Source organism: Poromitra crassiceps (assembly GCF_964638095.1).
Source record: "Poromitra crassiceps genome assembly, chromosome: 2".
NCBI lineage: Eukaryota > Metazoa > Chordata > Actinopteri > Beryciformes > Melamphaidae > Poromitra > Poromitra crassiceps.
Window position 1 is genome coordinate 122217925 of NC_139624.1, and position 22785 is coordinate 122240709.

The 22785-nt window shown below is 41.8% G+C and overlaps 1 protein-coding gene across 1 annotated transcript; it reads left to right on the top strand.

Moving 5' to 3' along the window:
• Positions 1–5108: 5108 nt before the first annotated feature.
• Positions 5109–22576, top strand: LOC310771640 (leucine-rich repeat-containing protein 28-like; the record flags this gene model as incomplete). Its single annotated transcript, XM_083631925.1, has 5 exons — positions 5109–5276; positions 15526–15566; positions 15913–15950; positions 16297–16438; positions 22534–22576. 5 exons carry the CDS (start codon positions 5109–5111, stop codon positions 22574–22576), a joined length of 432 nt encoding a protein of 143 aa, XP_083488051.1.
• Positions 22577–22785: the final 209 nt, after the last annotated feature.

The window sequence follows — 22785 nt, forward strand, 5'->3', positions numbered from 1 at the left end:
AAATGTAAAAATCAATGGTGTCGAAAGCCTTTGAGAGGTCCAGAAATACACCCACCCCACAGTTCCCCCGATCAACAGCATCATTTATTTTTTCTATAAGGTCTAATATTGCCATACAAGTTGTATTCTTTTTCCTGAAACCATACTGAGAGGATGTAAGAATGTTAAGCTTATCAAAATATTTGCTCAGTCTTTTAAACACAACTCTCTCATAAATTTTAGAAATAACAGGCAAGACTGATATTGGGCGATAATTGCTAATACTATTTTTATCCCCAGATTTGAAAATTGGTATTACTCTTGCAATTTTGGTCATCCTAGGCACAACACCAGAAAGTAAAGATAAATTTATGCAATAAGCATGTGGTTTTGCTATAATAGCAGCTACGGCAATCAAGATTTTACTGCAGATTCCGTCCACACCAGCTGTACGAGAGTTGTTCAAATTCATGATGGCTTCATATACTTCATCGCAGTCAGTAGGTTTCATAAAAAATGAGTTAGGATAGTCTCCTGTAAGATACTGGTTGTAAGAGATACCTTGAACAGGACTGATTTTATTGGCCAAGTCTTCGCCTACAGAGACAAAATAAGAGTTAAATTGATTGGAGAGTTTGGACAAGTTGACATGACCTGGGAGAACTGGTGGTTTTTTGTCCCTATTCAGGACCTTATTCAGGACAGACCATGTCCTCTTGGTGTCACCCTGGGCTGTCCTTAGCTGTTCAGCAAAATGGACACATTTGCTTTTCCTTATTATATGGGTGAGCTTATTCCTGAAGACATTATATTTATTTTTATTAATGAGGCTCGGATTTTTTATATACCGTTTATAAAGTTTGTTTTTCTGTTTTATGGAGGTTAATATCCCCTTTGTGAGCCAAGGGTTTTGATCTTCAGCTCTGCACACGACAGTCTTTTCAGGAATTGAGTTACGAATAGAATCAGATAATTCGCTGATCAGGCTGTCATAAGCAGTGTCTGGATCAGGAGCAAAGTAAACATTATTCCATGACTTTGTCTTCAAGTTGTCACAAAGCTGGCTCAGAGTTCTGTTATTTAACATTCCGATGTGCATCAGTGTCAAGGATTGCTAAATAACGCAAAACTAGGGTGCTGACTGTGTGGTGTTATTAGTAGTAGGTGTATGCCATGGACTGTATGGTGTATTAGACTATACCCTTTAAGAAAGATAGACTACAAAAATTATCTCGTTCCAGGTTCTTAAATGTGAATATTTTCTGGTTTATTTAGTATTCTATGACAGTAAACTGGCAGGCCAAAATTAGACATTTGAGGATGTCATCTTGAGCTTTGGGAGAAAAGTGGTAAACATGCATTTTTCATAATAATATAATATAATACAATACAATATATAGACATTCAAAGATAACAGTACATTCACGTTTGTCAAAGTGCACATATATGAGTCACAAATCACATACTCCGTGTGCCCAGTAGAAGTCGCCAGAGGTAAAAACAAAACACCACGATGAGAGAGAGAGAGAGAGAGAGAGAGAGAGAGAGAGAGAGAGAGAGAGAGAGAGAGAGAGAGAGAGAGAGAGAGAGAGAGAGAGAGAGAGAGAGAGAGAATTAATTGTGCATTTTTGCTTTGTTTCACACCTGCTTTGGCTATGTAAACATATGTTTCCCATGCAAATAAATCTATCCCTCACGGTAACTACAGATGCGGCAACTGCACACAGTGTAACTTTACATACAAAGCCACCACTTTTACTCATCCACGTACAGGAAAATCCTTTAACATCAAAGGAGTGATAACATGTAAAAGTAATAATGTCATCTATATGCTCAAATGTCCATGTGGCCTCGCCTACATAGGCAAAACCACCAGACCACTTAAGACCAGAATCTCAGAACACAGATCCAACATCCGTAACAATGACATCAGAAGCCCAGTGGCTGTCCACTTCACACAAGCTTCTCACAATGTTTCTTCTCTTAGATACTCTGGACATTGAACTTGTTAAACACCCTGTACGTGGAGGTGACATCAACTCTCTACTACTTAAAAGAGAGGCCTTTTGGATTTTCACCCTGGACACACGAGCCCCAAAAGGGCTGAACGAAGATTTTGACTTGCGGCCATTTTTGTAGTCATTTGTAGTCCTTTTGCAGGTGTGCTTGTAGGTGTGCTTTTGTGCTTTTGTGTGTGCTAATCTCATTATGTCCACATTGTAGTGAATATTGCTCTGTCTAGTATCTCTGTCCGGTGTCATTTTCTTCACAGCTGTGGTATCTTCATATACTTTTTTACTACTACCACAATTTTAAAGTAGTAGAGACCACCTTGTAATAGTTCACATCACACTTTCTTCTTAAATATTACATTTCATTATGACGGTTTATGCCTGATAACCCCAGTTTATGTGATATTCAAGTTGTTCTGAATACTTCCATTATTGTCCTTTGAGACAATTATGTTTTGATATTGCCAGTTGCCATTTGATTATGTGAACAAGTGCACTGTATGTTTAAATTTATGTATCACATGATGTGTCAGGTGACCCCTGCGAGGGTAGCCTACTTAAGGGGTGTGTCCCTACACTTCATTTATGTCTGAGGAAGGGCCTTGCCCGAAACGTCACTTTTTTGTGGTCAAATAAATATTTGGGACCAGCTGCCAGTGTGCGGACTCTATTTTTATTACTCCCATGCAAATAAAGCCTTTTTGAATTGAATTGAATTGAATTGAGAGAGAGAGAGAGAGAGGGAGCAGGCTAGATGCCACACACACCCAAGCCTGTATGTTTAAACCTATTTATTATACAGTCTAACAGTCTATGGTTTAAACCAAGCCCGCTAGGAGCTGTATGTTTAAACCAAGCCCGTCGTTTGAAAAGTGTGTGTGTGTGTGTGTGTGTGTGCGTGAGTGTGTGAGTGAACCACTGAGCTATGTCGACGATGTGAACTAACTTGATACGTAGTAGCCTACGCAAAGTGCTTTCTGGAATACAATTTACGGAAAAAGCCCATAAGGGCTCTGCTTTTGACGTTCATGTTGAGACCCTAGTTGAGACTCCGAGGTTTTCATTGGAAGGAGGGCCTTCCCAATGGTGCTCCAAGCAGTTTAGTGTTTTTGTCCCATGTTAATTGTATTGTCTGACTTGTCTTTGAATTGAATTGTAACTTAAATTACTCTTGTTTTTGCATGGGACCCCTCGAAAACGAGATAATTCATATCAAGGTTTATTTTCCTATATGAATAAACTTGAATGTCAATATCAAGTTATCACCATATCAATATTGTAGCGATCCGGGGTCTGCGTGGCCAAAGGGATTGTCCCTTGGATGGTTAACGTCTTGGGCTTGTAAGTTGGAGACCTCGGGTTCGAAACCAACCTCGCCTGTGGCGTTACAATATATTGGCACAATTCATGAATGTCTATGGGATCAATATAGGCTAATCATGATCCCATAGGCATCCAGGAATGAGCAAGGGGGGTGCCTTCTTCCAAGCTTTGTGTGGGGGGAGGCCCACAGTCTCATACTTTGACAACCCCTGTTTTAGACTACAGCAGTGCTTCCCAAAGTGGGGGTCGGGGACACCGATGGGCGAGATGATTTCCACAATGTGTGAAACTGACCTGAATAATGTGTGAGGTAGCCTACAGAATGTGTGAGGTAGCCTACAGAATGTGTGAGGTAGCCTACAGAATGTGTGAGGTAGCCTACATAATGTGTGAGGTAGCCTACATAATGTGTGAGGTAGCCTACAGAATGTGTGAGGTAGCCTACAGAATGTGTGAGGTAGCCTACAGAATGTGTGAGGTAGCCTACAGAATGTGTGAGGTAGCCTACGTGAGGTAGCCTACAGAATGTGTGAGGTAGCCTACAGAATGTGTGAGGTAGCCTACAGAATGTGTGAGGTAGCCTACGTGAGGTAGCCTACAGAATGTGTGAGGTAGCCTACAGAATGTGTGAGGTAGCCTACAGAATGTGTGAGGTAGCCTACAGAATGTGTGAGGTAGCCTACAGAATGTGTGAGGTAGCCTACAGAATGTGTGAGGTAGCCTACAGAATGTGTGAGGTAGCCTACAGAATGTGTGAGATACCATCAACACTATTAAAAAGAGCATATTTTGAGGGTGAGCCTCTCTCAGATGATGTCTGGGATGGGTTTCTGGAACAGGTGCATTCCTGCATTTCATGTAGTAAGTATGGGCTTATTCACTTGAAGGTGGTCCACCGTCTCCACTTTACTAAAGATCTATCAGAACACCAACCCCACTTGTGAGAGGTGTCAAAGTGAACCAGCCACTCTGGTACACATGTTCTGGACATGCTCCAGCCTTCAGGCCTTCTGGGCAGTTTTTAAGTCCTTAAGTGACATCTATAATGTTTCCATGGAGCCACATGTTGTTGTTGTTGATTTAGTTTGAGACCTGAAGATTGTGATGGTCATCAGACATGTCTAATGAATGAATGAATGAGCTTTATTTGTCACTGTTACAAAAACAAGTTTAAGAACAACCAAATTGAAGCAATCCCCTAGGTGCGTTAGACAAGACAATACAATAAGTCAAGGTAATAAAGAGAAGGTATTTAAAAAGTAACGAGTATAATGTAGTTGCTTTTACAACCCTGCTGGCACGTCGTCTCGTTCTCTTGAACTGGAAAAGCCCACAACCTCCTTCCAACATTAGGTTGATTAATGATGTCATGTTTGACTTAATAACAAATTCTCCCTATTGGAGAAAATAAAACAGAAAGAGAAATCAAAGTAAGACAGGTTTAGTCAGGCAGTAAGATCTTCAGTGAGTTGAAGTACCTTAAAAGGTTGCCATTTTCAACGTTAGCATACCTGATGTGACAATCTTTCAGTTAAGTTTGACATGAAAGGAATGGACTTTGTTACCTCCAGTTATGTTTTTTTAAATGATCCTGTTGCATGTGTTGTGATGCTTTCTAGTAGCTAGTTCTTTATCAATCAATGTCTTTTTATTCTAAGCTGCACTAATGAAACAACAGAGGATCAAGTACGTCTGCTGCAAACTCTGTCCATCCTTTTATTTCAGGGAAGTGTAATGCCATAGAAGCAGGAGGCATTACCGAGTCTCCTCTCCCAGGAGAGGTTCTACTCAGACATGGCAACCGACCTTCATGAGACCATATTCGTGGCCAAACAGGAGCGCCACAAAAACCTCTACCTCAACTACAGGAACCTCAACAAGTTCCCTGTGGAGCTACTGAAGGACGGGGGCCTGCAGTTTCTGGAAAGACTCTATATGAAGAGAAACTCGCTCACTACGCTGGTATCCTACTCTGTCTTTTTGTATGGGAGAGGATGTCAGGGCAAACCCCATTGATAATTGTGGATGACCAATGTTTAATATTGTCTTTACAGAACAGGACTTGTTAAAAAGTTTGGGTAAACTAAACTGGTCAGTTCTGCATAGTATGCATACATACAGATACAGTAGGCCTGTTGGTGCGTTCCTTTATCGCAAAATAACTGGGATGTGGAGGCTAAATGACGTCACATCTGTTTTGTTAGTGTTCCATTTGTAGAAAACTTGAGCTGGGAAGTTCACTGTTCATTGGTCAGATCCAGTCGCTAGCCATTGTTAGCAATAACAGTTGATAACAAGGCATTTCGCGGCATTTTGCGCATACAAACACTGCAGCCTCATGTCCACACAGATAGAAGTTAGGCAGTGCTGTGTGTACAGCTGATTTAATGAGACACAAACAAAACAAAAGTGCTAAACAATACTACTACGATTATAACTACTGTTGTTGCACGACGCAGCCATCTTGGATTTTTGAAGTCGGGGCTGCTGAGGCTACTACGAGTTTGGAATGGGAAATACCAGCTCTGATGACGTCACCGCCCAGCTCATGACCTTTGAAGTCGTAAGATTACCAGTTTCCAGTTATAAAGGAATGCACGATATGATTCTCGAAGAAACACTTAAAGTCGAGCTGAACCCAAAAATTACTTTTCTTTTCTTTTAGTTCAAATACCTGGGTATGCAGTGCACCTATTTAATAATGTATGCAAACAAAATCACAACAATCTAATTTCTTTCGTTTTTCACACTTTTTCACATCAAAAGTTCATTTTTCAAGATTTCATTGATAACAGTAATGTACAGTTTGCTGACGTCACCTAGTACTATCATATTTCTAGTTTCTACCCCATTTCAACCAATCATATCATGACATGCAGCTGTCAATCAAATCTTCATTTCTGGATCATTTTCTCTTCCAATTGAAGTAGAAAATGGTGCCTAGTGCCTGTCATCTGGCAGAATTCCTATCCCATAAACTAACTACTAACTTGGCCAATTGTTAGAAACATGAACAAAAAACAAAAACTATAATCTCTCTTGTGTTTATACCACCAACAAGATGCATTAAAAAACAGTTTGTGCTTCCCAGCTCTAATCTTATTTCATACGCTCTCTCTTGAAAAGTGTTTGATTTTCATCATAATCTGGTTTTCCATAATAATAATAAGTTCAGTGTTTATGCTTGTGTTGCTGTCTGTTGTAGTGTAAAACGACTAAAGGGAGAGCAGGTGCTTACATGAAAGTGAGTGAGAAAAGGAGAAGATACTGAATAATGACATCACAACAGTATAATTCTAATGTTAATTTAAAATTAAATATTCTTCTAAATATGGATGAAAGTCCAAAAAACGTCTTAATTTTCTTCGGCGAGAGTCCGAGAGCACCGAGAGTCCCTTCCTTACAGCACCCCCTACCTGAAAGTACTTCCAGCACCACTGGGGAAGGGCGATTCTGAACCTGCACTGCAGTGGTGGAATTAGCTGTGATATAATTTTTATATTTTCTTTGGGGTGGGGGGGACCAGCAAAAATCTTGCCTAGGGCACCAACTTGGTCAGGCACGCCACTGCATACAATACATACATGGATCTCATACCACCACAGACAACAGACAATACATACATGGGTCTCATACCCCAAATCTCATACCACCACAGACAAAACAACACAAGAAAAGCACCACATAAAACAAACGTGACATGGAGGCATCAATAAAAAGTCAGTCAGAGTAGGGTTGAGCCTCTGAAGACTTCCTCGTACCACGGCAACATCATCTTCCTGCACAAACAAAAATGGAGGACGATGATCTGTTGACAATGACAAAAACAATGACGAGTGTTCAAGCTAAGAGTAACCCGGAAGATATAAAGGGCAGTTTATTTTATAGTACATTGTTGCAACCGACTAATTCATCCATGTCCATTGGGCCCAATTATGATAGTCGGTGTAGAGTCGACCTTATATTGGGCCCCCCCAAAAAATACAAGCCCGACCCATTTTGTCTGAGCCCAGCCTGGCTGTATTTATGGGCCCGAGCCCCGGCCTCAACCTGAAATGTTCTTAGTAAGTTGGCTATTTATCTAAATATAGCCTAACCCTGTTGTCTGTTCAGTCTTATGAATACATACCGTTTTAAGGTTACAATGTTATAACATTCTGTTTATCACACCAAATATTACCGCAATTATATAAATATCTGACGACGAGCTCGGCACGCCCCAGCCCGAGGACTATAAGGGAAAACCAGGCTCGGGCAGAGAATCTAACCTCTAAGTCGGTGGCCATGGTCGGGGGCGACCGTGTACTATAAACTGCCCTTAAGTCACCATAACGACAAAGAGTGCTGGGGCTGTGCACATGTGTTGTACATGTAAGTGTATGTTATGGAGAAAGAGAATAAAAGTCAAAGTGTATAATTGTATATCGCAATCTCGATTTTTGTGCAGTAACATTTTGTTTGCTAAATCATTTAGACCAATAATCATGATTCATCTGTGATCACAATGTCTGGCAAAATAAAACTGGATTATCATTTTAGTCCGAATGAATCAGAGATGGGAACCATCAGGGACCTCTATAGGCCCTCTCTTGAGGGCTCTACTATGATATACTAAAAAATAATATTTCAAAAGTCATCTTTTCACTGGGTGGAAACGGTAATGACACCCTATGGAGCCAGCCGTGAGTCTCTCACTCTAGCTATAGCTATGCTTTTTACATTTTAAAAACTGCGACAGTTCACACAACTTAAACTAAACATGCATATATTATACATCAGACTCTTGAGCTACTCCTGCTCTCACTCAAAATGTCTAAGTAAGCGATGTCATGTATAGTTTTTGAGATATTAACGTTTGTTTGGCACAACTCATACTAGTTAATGAAAAAGTTGTGTAGTATAAACTCCCCAGTCTTTTCATAATCAGTTAAGATTTCAAAGTCGTCTAGTGTATCTAGGCTATAAAGGGCAGAATTATGTTAATAAATCTCATCCGCTACAGCCATTGGATTTGTATCACTATTATATTGGGAGATTAACAAGAAATTACAAATCACAACGGAAGAGAGGGTTAAAAATAGTGTTTGCCGATATGATCTCCAATGTGTGGCCCTTCGCTTACTTGATGTAAGTCAGTGTGGCCCTCTGGGAAAGAAATGTCGCCCACCCCTGCTTCAATAGGTCCCAAAATGTCTAGAAATGTGTGACCATCGCTATCCGGAGATTTGAGTGTATCCATCCACTGAATTGTTATAATGATTTGGAATCAAATCCAATAATTGTGTAGGCTATTTTGTGATGATACTGAAACGACTGATTATCAATATTTGTCCAATGTTAGTATATTCTGAAGCTTTATGGCTTGATGTACATTATTGCCCAAATGTTTTTCAGCTTGAGAACTCTTTACAAAACAACATTGTCAATGGACGTATGGACAATAGAAAAGATTTCTTGGAAAAAATGTAAACACACAAATCAAAGTATATGAAAGTGAAACCCAAGTTTGAGAGTTTATTTCTTATAAGCCCTCAAATTCATGAACAATAGCAATGCAATGAAACCTCTTAGTACAATAAAATAATATTATTTACAAGAGAAGCCCTAACCCTTTAAGTTACTTTTTCCCCCATTTGATACAGTATTTGTTACTTATTATTTCATTGTCATATCGGTTTTGATTTAAACTTTGTCTGTTCTTCCATAGGCACCTGATCCTATTGGTATTTTTGTGACGTTTCAAAGCCACGATGTTTGTACACGTAAGTGGGAAAAAAACTCTTGACATACAGACAGACTGTTTATGTATTAACGTTATTAGTGAATAGCCTAAACGGATGCGGAAAAGGAAGTGACGGAAAAGCCACTGTCACTTCCTTTTCCTGTCCCAGAGTCTATTTTTCAAATAAAAATAGACTCTGGGTTCCCAGATTGCTGTGACACGATCAACTGTCTTTAACCCTAGTCTCTAGTGCACTACAAAACAGTAAAAATATTGATCAAACAACAATAATAATAACAACAATATATTTATCTACAGGTCCAGGTCCATTGCCCCTTCCAATGAAGAATAGTATGTCATAAATGAGTCATTCAGGAAGTCAGTCAGGAAACTGAACGTGTCTTCAGCTACTGGAGTCGAGGAGGAACACAGGGTAGTGGCACAGGGAGTGATGGTGGGCGTGACGGCAGTGCTGCTGGGAGTGATGGGCGGGGACTCAGCAGTGCTGCTGGGAAAGATGGGTGGGGACACAGCAGTGCTGCTGGGAGTGATGGGCGGGGACTCAGCAGTGCTGCTGGGAAAGATGGGCGGGGACTCGTTCAGGAAGTAATCCAGGAAACTGAACGTGTCTTCAGCAACTGGAGTCGAGGAGGAAAACAGGGCTGAAGTGAAGTGAAGTGAAGTGGCAAAGGGAGTGATGGTGGGCGTGGCGGCAGTGCTGCTGGGAGTGATGGGCGGGGACTCAGCAGTGCTGCTGGGAGTGATGGGCGGGGACTCAGCAGTGCTGCTGGGAGTGATGGGCGGGGACTCAGCAGTGCTGCTGGGAGTGATGGGCGGGGACTCAGCAGTGCTGCTGGGAGTGATGGGCGGGGACTCAGCAGTGCTGCTGGGAGTGATGGACGGGGACTCAGCAGTGCTGCTGGGAGTGATGGGCGGGGTCTCGGCAGCTACCCGGGGCTCGTCCGGGTACAGGCAGCGGCTGCAGGCCCGCCGCGCCTGGGTGGTCGGCCCCGCTCCATCCTGCTGCTGGTCCTGGTGCTCTCGTGCTGCTGCTGCAGCCTCCTCCTCCGCAGCATTCTTCTCCTGCAAGATTCAAGATATTTATTGTCACTCTGATGTACGAGTTCACACGTGTGAAATCCCTCTGCTAGGAGGCCTTCAACAAGTCATAGTGCAAGTCAGCTTCAACAAGTCCCAGTGCAAGTCAGCTGCTATAATCCAGGGTTTGAGCTATGTGGGGGCCAACAGGGGCTGAGCTCCCATAAGGGAGAGTGTGAGACCCCCCATGACCACGTACCTGTGGGGGGTCTAACATACGTACCAACAACCATTATTTTAGTCCCAAATAATGCATTTTTCAATGTAATTAGCATGATTGCATTGTATTTGGGAATGCCTTTTTGGGGGAAAGTCTTGGAATGTTTGGGTAACTGGCTCAGAGTACAGTACAACCAGTGTCACCAAGGCTGTGATGGGCATCACTTTTATGGTATTAACATATTTTAACAAAACCAGGAATACACCTGTTTTTAGCTTGATTGATTTCTAAATATTGGGTCACCTGAACTCTGCTGGTCTCTCTGTCTCCTCTAATCTGTCACTGCTGCCTCCACCTGGCCTCTTAAACAGACCAGTGCATGTATTCAGAAGTGACAGCACTGATGGCGTCGATCTAGGAGACTTTTCAAATGGCTATATTCAGTTTAACTCAAAGATAATAGTATGATAGGGTGCACCATTGCAAATGATGTAGTTAAAGATCATATTTAGTTACAAGTTAGTCAAACAACAGTAGATAGCTATGCCTTCACTCTCCTTGCCCTGCTAGGTAGTCATTGGTACACTATAGAGGGAATTTAGAAGTGGGTACATTCACTGCTGACTGAAAAACAATTGGGTATAGCCTATAGCCGGCCTGCATTATTATACCTGCTGCACTACTGTGTGTAACGGCTCGCCCCCCCCCCCCCCCCCCCCCCATCATCTCAAACAGTAATACGTTAAACACTCGGATGTAACGTACCTTCAGGCGTCTCAATTTAACGCCCACTCTCTCCTCTTTGGGCGGCCGAGTGATCGACGCTGGCGATGGCGGGGCAGCGCTGAACGGCTGGAAGGGAGGCAGTGTCAGGTCAGGTGCAGGTCTGGAGATGTGTCCTGCAGGGTTGAGGACGGAGGGATCATTTAAAAACGTTATCAAACACAATGAAGTTAGTACCACCAGTTTAAAAAAGTCAGTAACGTTAACATAATCCAAGTATCACAATGTTAAAGCAATGCAACTGATTACCTGCGTATATGACGCAACCGTCGCCATTGGCCTCATACACCGCAATGCTCTCCACACCCTTTGGTTGGGGAAGAGGGAAAACCCGGAGATTGGACCAGGCCTCTGGCATCTTTATCAGTAAGTATCGCTCTGGAGCCCGGGGGGTTAATAACACTTTACCACCCCGGTCTCTCTTTTTTCCTCGACTAGTAGGAGTCATCATGCTGCAACTGCAAGTTATTTTCAAGGGAATTTCGGTTATGCGACTGTACTGTAGATTCAGAGTAGCTGAACTGAATTTGAACTGAGCGAGTTCAGTTTATATACAACGTCACCGCACCTGCGCACCTGCAGGCATAACCTCAATGCACGGCCGTTTGAAATATGGAATTTCATGTTGTGATTGGTCCATGACAGAGGCATAACGTTACATTGAAGTGGGCGTGCCTTGTAGCAGGGGACGTAGGTTTTTTTTTTAGGATGAGAGATACTTACAAAAAATACAATTATCGCAAGTTACCTTTGCACCCCATGTACATATTTAGCACATTTTAAAATTATTGCATTATTTATAACATTATTTACCAATGTTACAATGTTAAATGTAGATACTGAGTTTACATGAGTGGGATTTAATTTACGCATTGAAAATAATAAACGTTTACCATTATAATAATGCATTTATACGGTTTATTGGCTCAAGTTCGAAGATGAAGCTCAGCCTCCAGGCCGCCTGAGGGCGCTGTACACTGCAGGAAGAGAATTGTGACCTTTGACCGAGGCGATGACGTATCAGGTTGTTTACATTAGTGTCTATTATACGGCTCTGGTTTACATCACATAACTGCCAGTGCCACAGTCTTTTAGTCAAACCTTAGACAAGAAAATACTTGTCTATAATGCGCATGTGGGGTAATTAAAGCATCTTAAAGTAGTCTTGCAGAGTGAAGGTAAAGTCATAGTGATACAGATACGTGTTTTGTGTGTTGCTGCTTGCTGTCGAAAAGTAGCTTGCTAACGTTGCTAACCAAAACGATACCAGTACGAAGATGGGGCCGAGTTTGTAACGTTAACTATCTTACTTAAATAGCTGTAGTATTAATTCTGTTTCTGTAAGCACTCTTTAACAAGTGTCAAAACAACCGAGTAACGTAATAGTTTTGCTGATCACGTTGTGGTGACAGACTAGCTAGTTGAGTGTGGACTGTCTGTTTCCTAGTAACGTCAGCATTTTTTTCCAGAATCAGAATCAAAATCATTTTTGTATTCATTTATTTATTGAGTGCTTATTCATCAACGTAACAGAGGGAGAATGACATTTTAATTTCCCCACTGATTTGTTTAGCCTAATACCCCCATTCCCTACCGCTTCCCTTTCCAAAACAAAAATTACACACATCTTAATAACAAATTCTCCCTATTGGAGAAAATTAAACAGAAAGAGAAATCAAAGTAAGACAGGTTTAGTCAGGCAGTAAGATCTTCAGTGAGTTGAAGTACCTTAAAAGGTTGCCGTTTTCAACGTTAGCATACCTGATGTGACAACCTTTCAGTTAAGTTTGACATGAAAGGAATGGACTTTGTTACCTCCAGTTATGTTTTTTTTAAATGATCCTGTTGCATGTGTTGTGATGCTTCCTAGTAGCTAGTTCTTTATCAATCAATGTCTTTTTATTCTAAGCTGCACTAATGAAACAACAGAGGATCAAGTACGTCTGCTGCAAACTCTGTCCATCCTTTTATTTCAGGCAAGTGTAATGCCATAGAAGCAGGAGGCAGGTACCGAGTCTCCTCTCCCAGGAGAGGATCTACTCAGACATGGCAACCGACCTTCATGAGACCATATTCGTGGCCAAACAGGAGCGCCACAAAAACCTCTACCTCAACTACAGGAACCTCAACAAGTTCCCTGTGGAGCTGCTGAAGGACGGGGGCCTGCAGTTTCTGGAAAGACTCTATACGAAGAGAAACTCGCTCACTACGCTGGTATCCTACTCTGTCTTTTTGTATGGGAGAGGATGTCAGGGCAAACCCCATTGATAATTGTGGATGACCGATGTTTAATATTGTCTTTACAGAACAGGACTTGTTAAAAAGTTTGGGTAAACTAAACTGGTCAGTTCTGCATAGTATGCATACATACAGATACAGTAGGCCTATTGGTGCGTTTCTTTATCGCAAAATAACTGGGATGTGGAGGCTAAATGACGTCACATCCGTTTTGTTAGCGTTCCATTTGTAGAAAACTTGAGCTGGGAAGTTCACTGTTCATTGGTCAGATCCAGTCGCTAGCCAGGCTAGCCATTGTTAGCAATAACAGTTGATAACAAGGCATTTCGCGGCATTTTGCGCATACAAACACTGCAGCCTCATGTCCACACAGATAGAAGTTAGACAGTGCTGTGTGTACAGCTGATTTAATGAGACACAAACAAAACAGAAGTGCTAAACAATATTACTACGATTATAACTACTGTTGTTGCACGACGCAGCCATCTTGGATTTTTGAGGTCGGGGCTGCTGAGGCTCCTACGAGTTTGGAATGGGAAATACCAGCAATGATTACGTCACCGCCCAGCTCATGACCTTTGAAGTCGTAAGATTACCAGTTTCCAGTTATAAAGGAATGCACGATATGATTCTCGAAGAAACACTTAAAGTCGAGCTGAACCCAAAAATGACTTTTCTTTTCTTTTAGTTCAAATACCTGGGTATGCAGTGCACCTATTTAATAATGTATGCAAACAAAATCACAACAATCTAATTTCTTTCGTTTTTCACACTTTTTCACATCAAAAGTTCATTTTTCAAGATTTCATTGATAACAGTAATGTACAGTTTGCTGACGTCACCTAGTACTATCATATTTCTAGTTTCTACCCCATTTCAACCAATCATATCATGACATGCAGCTGTCAATCAAATCTTCATTTCTGGATAATTTTCTCTTCCAATTGAAGTAGAAAATGGTGCCTAGTGCCTGTCATCTGGCAGAATTCCTATCCCATAAACTAACTACTAACTTGGCCAATTGTTAGAAACATGAACAAAAAACAAAAACTATAATCTCTAAGAATGCAAAGAAATGTAACTGGCTCGTTAAAACGCGCATTCCAGGGATATCGTATTTACAGCAGCGATAATGGCGCGCGCATCCGAGAGCTTGGTTGTCAGGGGTCGCACTTCGGAGATTCCGGGCCGATGTGCTGCACTCTCCGCTCGGCAACACGAAGGCAGCTGGCTGCCTGCGGGTCGCTGAGCTCCACTCCTCCCGTCAAAAGGCTCTTCCCGAGGGGAGCGCCACAACACACTGAATCGCACTCGATTTGGAGGCGGAACACGCCAGGATTGGCCAAAGCCCAATCCAGTCCCCAGAATTGTCAAATAAAATCATCGACATGATACTATGACCCGCCTCTCAACCTGTCATCTTAGACAAACTATGTTTTCAGTCTGAAACGGACTCATTATGCACGTGACGAACAGGTTCAGTTCGACTTTAAACTACTAAAAAAAAAATACCTGTCATTCATATAAAGAAAAAAACATCGCATGGATGCATAACTGGGACGTATCCTCAGTGATGTACCCTGGGGTCATAGGATGTTTCGGGTCTCGCAACATCATACACCCTCGCCCAGGTGACCCAGCCGGGGCTGGCCAAGCCCCAACTTACGTCCCAGTAGCTACCCACGGTCAGCCCTCCAGGAAGGGTCGAAGGTGGTCACGCGGTCAGGGCCACTCAATCCGCTGCTCCGGAACTACTCTGCCGGGACCGGGGGACGGGGAGGGCTCTGGTACATAGAGGGACCAGGCTCTGTGGGTTGCCACCCGGCCGGGCTCCTCCCTCGTCTCACCAGGTCTACGACCTGTGCGCTGCACCAGACTCCCCCGCTCCAAACATCTCATTCCGAGGTGATGGTATCTTGGTGGATACCATGCAGTACCAGTACTTGGTGGCACTGCAGTCTCCACTTGCAGCTTGAATGGCCCTCCTAAAAGGCCTCTCGTGGGTTGTTGGGCTTCTTCCTCACGGAAGACGCAGGCTGGGGAGCTAACCCATACTGCTACCCGGGTGCCGTCCCTGTTCCATACAATCCTGTCACACTGCCAGCAGTGCAGCGAGCAGCACTGCTAATCAAGTTCAGAATTGTTGCTTTTTTTTGTTTCTGTGAGATTTACTGTGCTGTTATTTTATTCTCTCTATCCTTCTCTTTTAGCCTGACAATCTTGCTCAGAAGCTCCCAAATCTAATTGAACTGTGAGTATTCAGTTAACACAAGTATATGTGCAATCCACACACATTAGGATTCTTATTTTACACTAAAGGTTTGCCACACTCTATATGATATGTGATATAATTACTGCACGACTATTATTTCCATAAAATGTTAACTATGATTATGATTGGAAATAACCACAACTAGTTGGCCTGGATGAGCCTGTCTGCTAAATTCCTAAATTAAATCTAATGTATGTCCATCAGGTGACCACAACGCCACTGTCATCATATCAATAGCGTCCGGTGTCACTCTGGAGAGATATCTAAAGCAAGCAATTAATGTTGTCATTCAAATTGTCATCTTTGTCCCCTCCCTCCTTTTAAGGTATTTGCACTCAAACAACATAGTTATCATTCCTGAAGGTAAGTCTTTCTTTATTTCATAAGAATTGGTTCTATTGTCCACATTGATTGATTGTCAGTCACTTTGATTTGACAGCATTGTATTGAAAGAATCTAAAAAGAAAAATAGTCACAACAAAAATCAAGTTAAGGCCCATTTTGACTGGATAACATAATGACAACAGAAATAAGACAATGGGAAGGGGTACAGCAATGAGAATGAAAACTAGGCTGATCTGGAGATGAAATGAACCTGAGGGTTATTTATTTTTGACTGCATGTATACGTGTGTGTGAGGAGGTCATCTAGGTGAAGTTTATCCATTGAACAGAGTGATAGAGAGTGACTGTAGTTTGATCCTCCTCAGCTATCGGAAACCTGGCCAGGCTGCAGTCACTGGACCTGAGCGACAACGCCCTCCAGTTCCTCTGTCCAGAGGTCGGCCGGCTGAGGTCTCTACGGCACCTGAAACTGTCCAACAACCAGCTGAAATGCCTTCCTCCAGGTGGGTCTGTCCCCTCTAGGGCTGGGACCATATCGCCATTTCTAAAACATGCAGTGAATTCCTGAACATTACCAGACGCTACCCCAGTCGGCCTGCATGTTTAGCAACAATGATCCAGTATGAGTGCGCTCCCGCGAGCGCAGAACATCACCACCCCAGCCTCTAGTACAGGGGTGCCCAAATTCTTTCCCATTGAAGGGCCAAAACTCAATCTGGGTCGAGGGCCGAGGGCCAAAAATAAACGTTGTGGAATTACATTAAAATGTATTGTGTTTTATAGAAAATTAAAGTAGGAAAGCTCGATGCGCACATCCAAAAACCGCACTGGGCATCAGGTGCAGGACAAACAGGCCAAATCAAAAAATATTTGATCAGGCCTGATGAAGACCCGATAGGGTCAAAAGCTTGCCTTCCTTGAGCGCAAATAAAAGCGGGAGCTTCTAATCAGTGTGCGGACAATTCCCTTATTTTTTTTTATAGAAAATTAACATTCTAAATCTAAAATAACATTTCAATATAATAATCTACTTTTTATCTGTTTGGTAATTGTAATAATTTGCAATTGGTTATATATATAAAAAAAAAAAACATCTGCATTTGTGGGGAGCTTAAACATTTAATCAGTAAACACCCAGTTAAAAACAGTTGTATTTTCCACCTTTGTAATCAAGAGAGAAATTTGACTTAATTCACAACTTGAAAAATCCTCAAGGTACTTTGGAAATCAGCTTTATTGTCCATCTTTTGTAAACAATTTGCCATGACAATTTGCAGGGATGCAATCTCAGGAGTGAACACAGTATATCCGCAGCCACATTCAGACACTGTTTCACAAAGTCACCACATGAAAAAGCTCGTCCACCCTTTGCAATCAGTGCAGATATCTGATAACTTGCCCGAGTTGCCTGAGCAACTTGGCCCGCGGGCCCCAAATTGGTCAGCACTGCTCTAGTACAACAAGATCCACGCTGGCAGAGCGGCTGTAGTTTAGCAGCTCCCAGCTCAGTTTCCCAAACATGGCGTGAGCGGGCCGGTGGTTAAATGAGACTTTTACAAACCATTAATGTCCCCGGGCTATTTAATCATTTCATGAATGGATGTAGTTACGTGGCTGGATTATTTGGAAGACAGCGTAATAATTGGTGAGTAAACTCGGTGAGTTTCTTACCGATATTGCTGTCTTTCAGCGGCTGTGGTGGGCTAATTTTTAAAGCTAGTGTGATGATACTATATTATACAACATGTAGTTCTGACCAAGCAATCTGATTGGTCAAGAACCATTCTCAAATGAACATAACAGCACACCTGTCGGACCCCAGGAAGAATAGCCGTAGCATCCTGCTGCGGCTAATGGGGATCCTAATAAACTAAACTACCGGTAAACTAAACACCTAGCCCTTCTCAAGTCGTTCATTTGAGAACGGCCTCATCACTAAAATATCACTCCACCGGCCGGTCTGTTCAGCAGAGAACAGCAGCGGCCACAATTCTGCAGGCAACATGGCCGCCTACCTATATTGCCTGTAACCCCACAGAATTTCTAGCCCATAAACTAACTAATAACTTGGCCAATAAGTGTGTAACGTACCAAATAAAACAAACTAATGTCTTTATTTGATGTAGAATGCATAGGACATGTAACTGGTTTGTTAAACTCGCATTCCTTTACCGCACTGCTCCTAAAGTTAACGTAACTGGCAGGTGCCAGAGAGTCTGGTTGTCCCGGCGCCAGAACAGACTCGATTTGGGGGCGGAACAGGCCAGGATTGGCCAACGCCAACCTCAGTGCCCAGAACTGTCAAATCAAATCATCGACAGACACGCTATGGCCCGCCTCTCAACCCTCTTTCATCTCAGACAGGCAGTATTATTTTCAGTCTGATACATTATGTAATGTCATGTAATGTAATTTTTTTATTCAGTCATTATAAATAACAAAATCACAGTATAAACAAAGTCAAATCAACCAGAGACTGAACAGGCTCAGGCAGAAGCAAAATGCTTATATTATGCCTGACCTAATTTCTACTCAATTAATTATTTTATTCCAAAATAAAATAAAAACAACAACAGAAAAGTAATTTGCAACAGTCAATGTTTACAACACAGAAAAGAAAAAAATTAAACGGCATCAGAAAATGTATTCACACTTATAACGCTCAAAAATAGCTTCAGAAACCATTTTTTTGAAAACCAAAAGCGAATTACACATCTTCAAATTTATATGTGCATCATTCCAAACTTTCACCCCAACAGTGGAAACATCTCCTTTAATCTCTTTTTTAGCTTTTTGCACATTAAACTTGCACACACCTCTTAGATCGTACTTGCTGTCCCGTGTTGAAAATCACTTTTGCACAGAGAATGGGAGTGACTTTGATTTTGCTTTAAACATTATTTGCATTATCTTATAATAGAACAAGTCGTTAAATTTCATGACACGGGAATTTAGAAACAGTGGATTTGTGTGAGCATAGTAACCCTTTTTTAATGATACGTATGGCTTGTTTTTGTAGAACAACTATTGAATTTAGAATTAGCGTCCTAACCTGACGCTGTCAGATGAAACCAGCAGCTTGTTTGTTTATCTCTTCCAACCATTCGTCAACAGTAAGTCCATCAAATAAATTACAATTAACATCAAAACAATCCTTTTTGCATCAACGCTGTAAGCTAGATGCTGCTTTCTGCACAGCTGTTTGTTACAGTTAACTCATGTGATGAGCATATCAGCTGTTTGTTACAGTTAACTCATGTGATGAGCATATCAGCTGTAAGCTAGATGCTGCTTTCTGCACAGCTGTTTGTTACAGTTAACTCATGTGATGAGCATATCAGCTGTTTGTTACAGTTAACTCATGTGATGAGCATATCAGCTGTTTGTTACAGTTAACTCATGTGATGAGCATATCAGCTGTTTGTTACAGTTAACTCATGTGATGAGCATATCAGCTGTTTGTTACAGTTAACTCATGTGATGAGCATATCAGCTGTTTGTTACAGTTAACTCATGTGATGAGCATATCAGCTGTTTGTTACAGTTAACTCATGTGATGAGCATATCAGCTGTTTGTTACAGTTAACTCATGTGATGAGCATATCAGCTGTTTGTTACAGTTAACTCATGTGATGAGCATATCAGCTGTTTGTTACAGTTAACTCATGTGATGAGCATATCAGCTGTTTGTTACAGTTAACTCATGTGATGAGCATATCAGCTGTTTGTTACAGTTAACTCATGTGATGAGCATATCAGCTGTTTGTTACAGTTAACTCATGTGATGAGCATATCAGCTGTTTGTTACAGTTAACTCATGTGATGAGCATATCAGCTGTTTGTTACAGTTAACTCATGTGATGATGAGCATATCAGCTGTTTGTTACAGTTAACTCATGTGATGAGCATATCAGCTGTTTGTTACAGTTAACTCATGTGATGAGCATATCAGCTGTTTGTTACAGTTAACTCATGTGATGAGCATATCAGCTGTTTGTTACAGTTAACTCATGTGATGAGCATATCAGCTGTTTGTTACAGTTAACTCATGTGATGAGCATATCAGCTGTTTGTTACAGTTAACTCATGTGATGAGCATATCAGCTGTTTGTTACAGTTAACTCATGTGATGAGCATATCAGCTGTTTGTTACAGTTAACTCATGTGATGATGAGCATATCAGCTGTTTGTTACAGTTAACTCATGTGATGAGCATATCAGCTGTTTGTTACAGTTAACTCATGTGATGATGAGCATATCAGCTGTTTGTTACAGTTAACTCATGTGATGAGCATATCAGCTGTTTGTTACAGTTAACTCATGTGATGATGAGCATATCAGCTGTTTGTTACAGTTAACTCATGTGATGATGAGCATATCGGCTGTAAGCTAGATGCTGCTTTCTGCACAGCTGTTTGTTACAGTTAACTCATGTGATGATGAGCATATCGGCTGTAAGCTAGATGCTGCTTTCTGCACAGCTGTTTGTTACAGTTAACTCATGTGATGAGCATATCAGCTGTTTGTTACAGTTAACTCATGTGATGAGCATATCAGCTGTTTGTTACAGTTAACTCATGTGATGATGAGCATATCAGCTGTAAGCTAGATGCTGCTTTCTGCACAGCTGTTTGTTACAGTTAACTCATGTGATGAGCATATCAGCTGTTTGTTACAGTTAACTCATGTGATGATGAGCATATCAGCTGTAAGCTAGATGCTGCTTTCTGCACAGCTGTTTGTTACAGTTAACTCATGTGATGATGAGCATATCAGCTGTAAGCTAGATGCTGCTTTCTGCACAGCTGTTTGTTACAGTTAACTCATGTGATGATGAGCATATCAGCTGTAAGCTAGATGCTGCTTTCTGCACAGCTGTTTGTTACAGTTAACTCATGTGATGATGAGCATATCAGCTGTAAGCTAGATGCTGCTTTCTGCACAGCTGTTTGTTACAGTTAACTCATGTGATGATGAGCATATCAGCTGTAAGCTAGATGCTGCTTTCTGCACAGCTGTTTGTTACAGTTAACTCATGTGATGATGAGCATATCAGCTGTAAGCTAGATGCTGCTTTCTGCACAGCTGTTTGTTACAGTTAACTCATGTGATGATGAGCATATCAGCTGTTTGTTACAGTTAACTCATGTGATGAGCATATCAGCTGTAAGCTAGATGCTGCTTTCTGCACAGCTGTTTGTTACAGTTAACTCATGTGATGATGAGCATATCAGCTGTAAGCTAGATGCTGCTTTCTGCACAGCTGTTTGTTACAGTTAACTCATGTGATGATGAGCATATCAGCTGTAAGCTAGATGCTGCTTTCTGCACAGCTGTTTGTTACAGTTAACTCATGTGATGATGAGCATATCAGCTGTAACTAGATGCTGCTTTCTGCACAGCTGTTTGTTACAGTTAACTCATGTGATGATGAGCATATCAGCTGTAAGCTAGATGCTGCTTTCTGCACAGCTGTTTGTTACAGTTAACTCATGTGATGATGAGCATATCAGCTGTTTGTTACAGTTAACTCATGTGATGATGAGCATATCAGCTGTAAGCTAGATGCTGCTTTCTGCACAGCTGTTTGTTACAGTTAACTCATGTGATGATGAGCATATCAGCTGTAAGCTAGATGCTGCTTTCTGCACAGCTGTTTGTTACAGTTAACTCATGTGATGATGAGCATATCAGCTGTAAGCTAGATGCTGCTTTCTGCACAGCTGTTTGTTACAGTTAACTCATGTGATGATGAGCATATCAGCTGTAAGCTAGATGCTGCTTTCTGCACAGCTGTTTGTTACAGTTAACTCATGTGATGATGAGCATATCAGCTGTAAGCTAGATGCTGCTTTCTGCACAGCTGTTTGTTACAGTTAACTCATGTGATGATGAGCATATCAGCTGTAAGCTAGATGCTGCTTTCTGCACAGCTGTTTGTTACAGTTAACTCATGTGATGATGAGCATATCAGCTGTTTGTTACAGTTAACTCATGTGATGATGAGCATATCGGCTGTTTGTTACAGTTAACTCATGTGATGATGAGCATATCAGCTGTTTGTTACAGTTAACTCATGTGATGATGAGCATATCGGCTGGCTGATGTCTGGCTGACTCAACAGGGACTATTTCTTGTCTCGGACTAACACACTCGGCAAAAACTTTGTTATTTTGAGAGCAAATGCCCCCAAAATATGAACACCTTTTGTTTATAGCCTGTATTTTGTTGGTAACTGTTGTATAATCGCAATATTACACTTGAGGGTGTACTTTACCGTGGTTATTGGCACTTCAGTGACGCGTATGGACCTCGACTGAAGCCTCGGTGCTGCCACATCACCGTCGTGCCTCTAACCACGGTAAAGTACACGCTCGAGTGTAATATTGCTGAATTGAATCTTGAAGATGATAATGGATGTATAGCATGCTGACATCCCACTGGGGGAAGAAGTGGTGCAGGGTAAATTCAAACCAGCTTTTTCCAGTTCAGACTGTCAGTCAAGGTTAAGGCATATCTCTCTCCTAAAGATCTTGAGAGAGTTATTCACGGTTTGATTGCCTCTTACATCACACTTGTAAGTCTTTTGTATGTGGGTGTAGAACAACAGGCATCAACTTGGGCGGTCTGCAGTGCGGCTCCTAACTGGAAAATGATAAAGCGTGCCCACATTACGCCTGGACTGGCTGCCCTTCACTTGGCTTCCTGTCCGCTTCTAAGACTTGAAATGGGCTGGCGCCTTCTTATCTCAGATGGCGTACATCAGCACACTCCATCTAGACCAGAGCACTGAGGTCCATGAAGCAGATGCTTTTAGATCTGCCAAGATGGAGGTGTGCCTGTCCACATAGAGC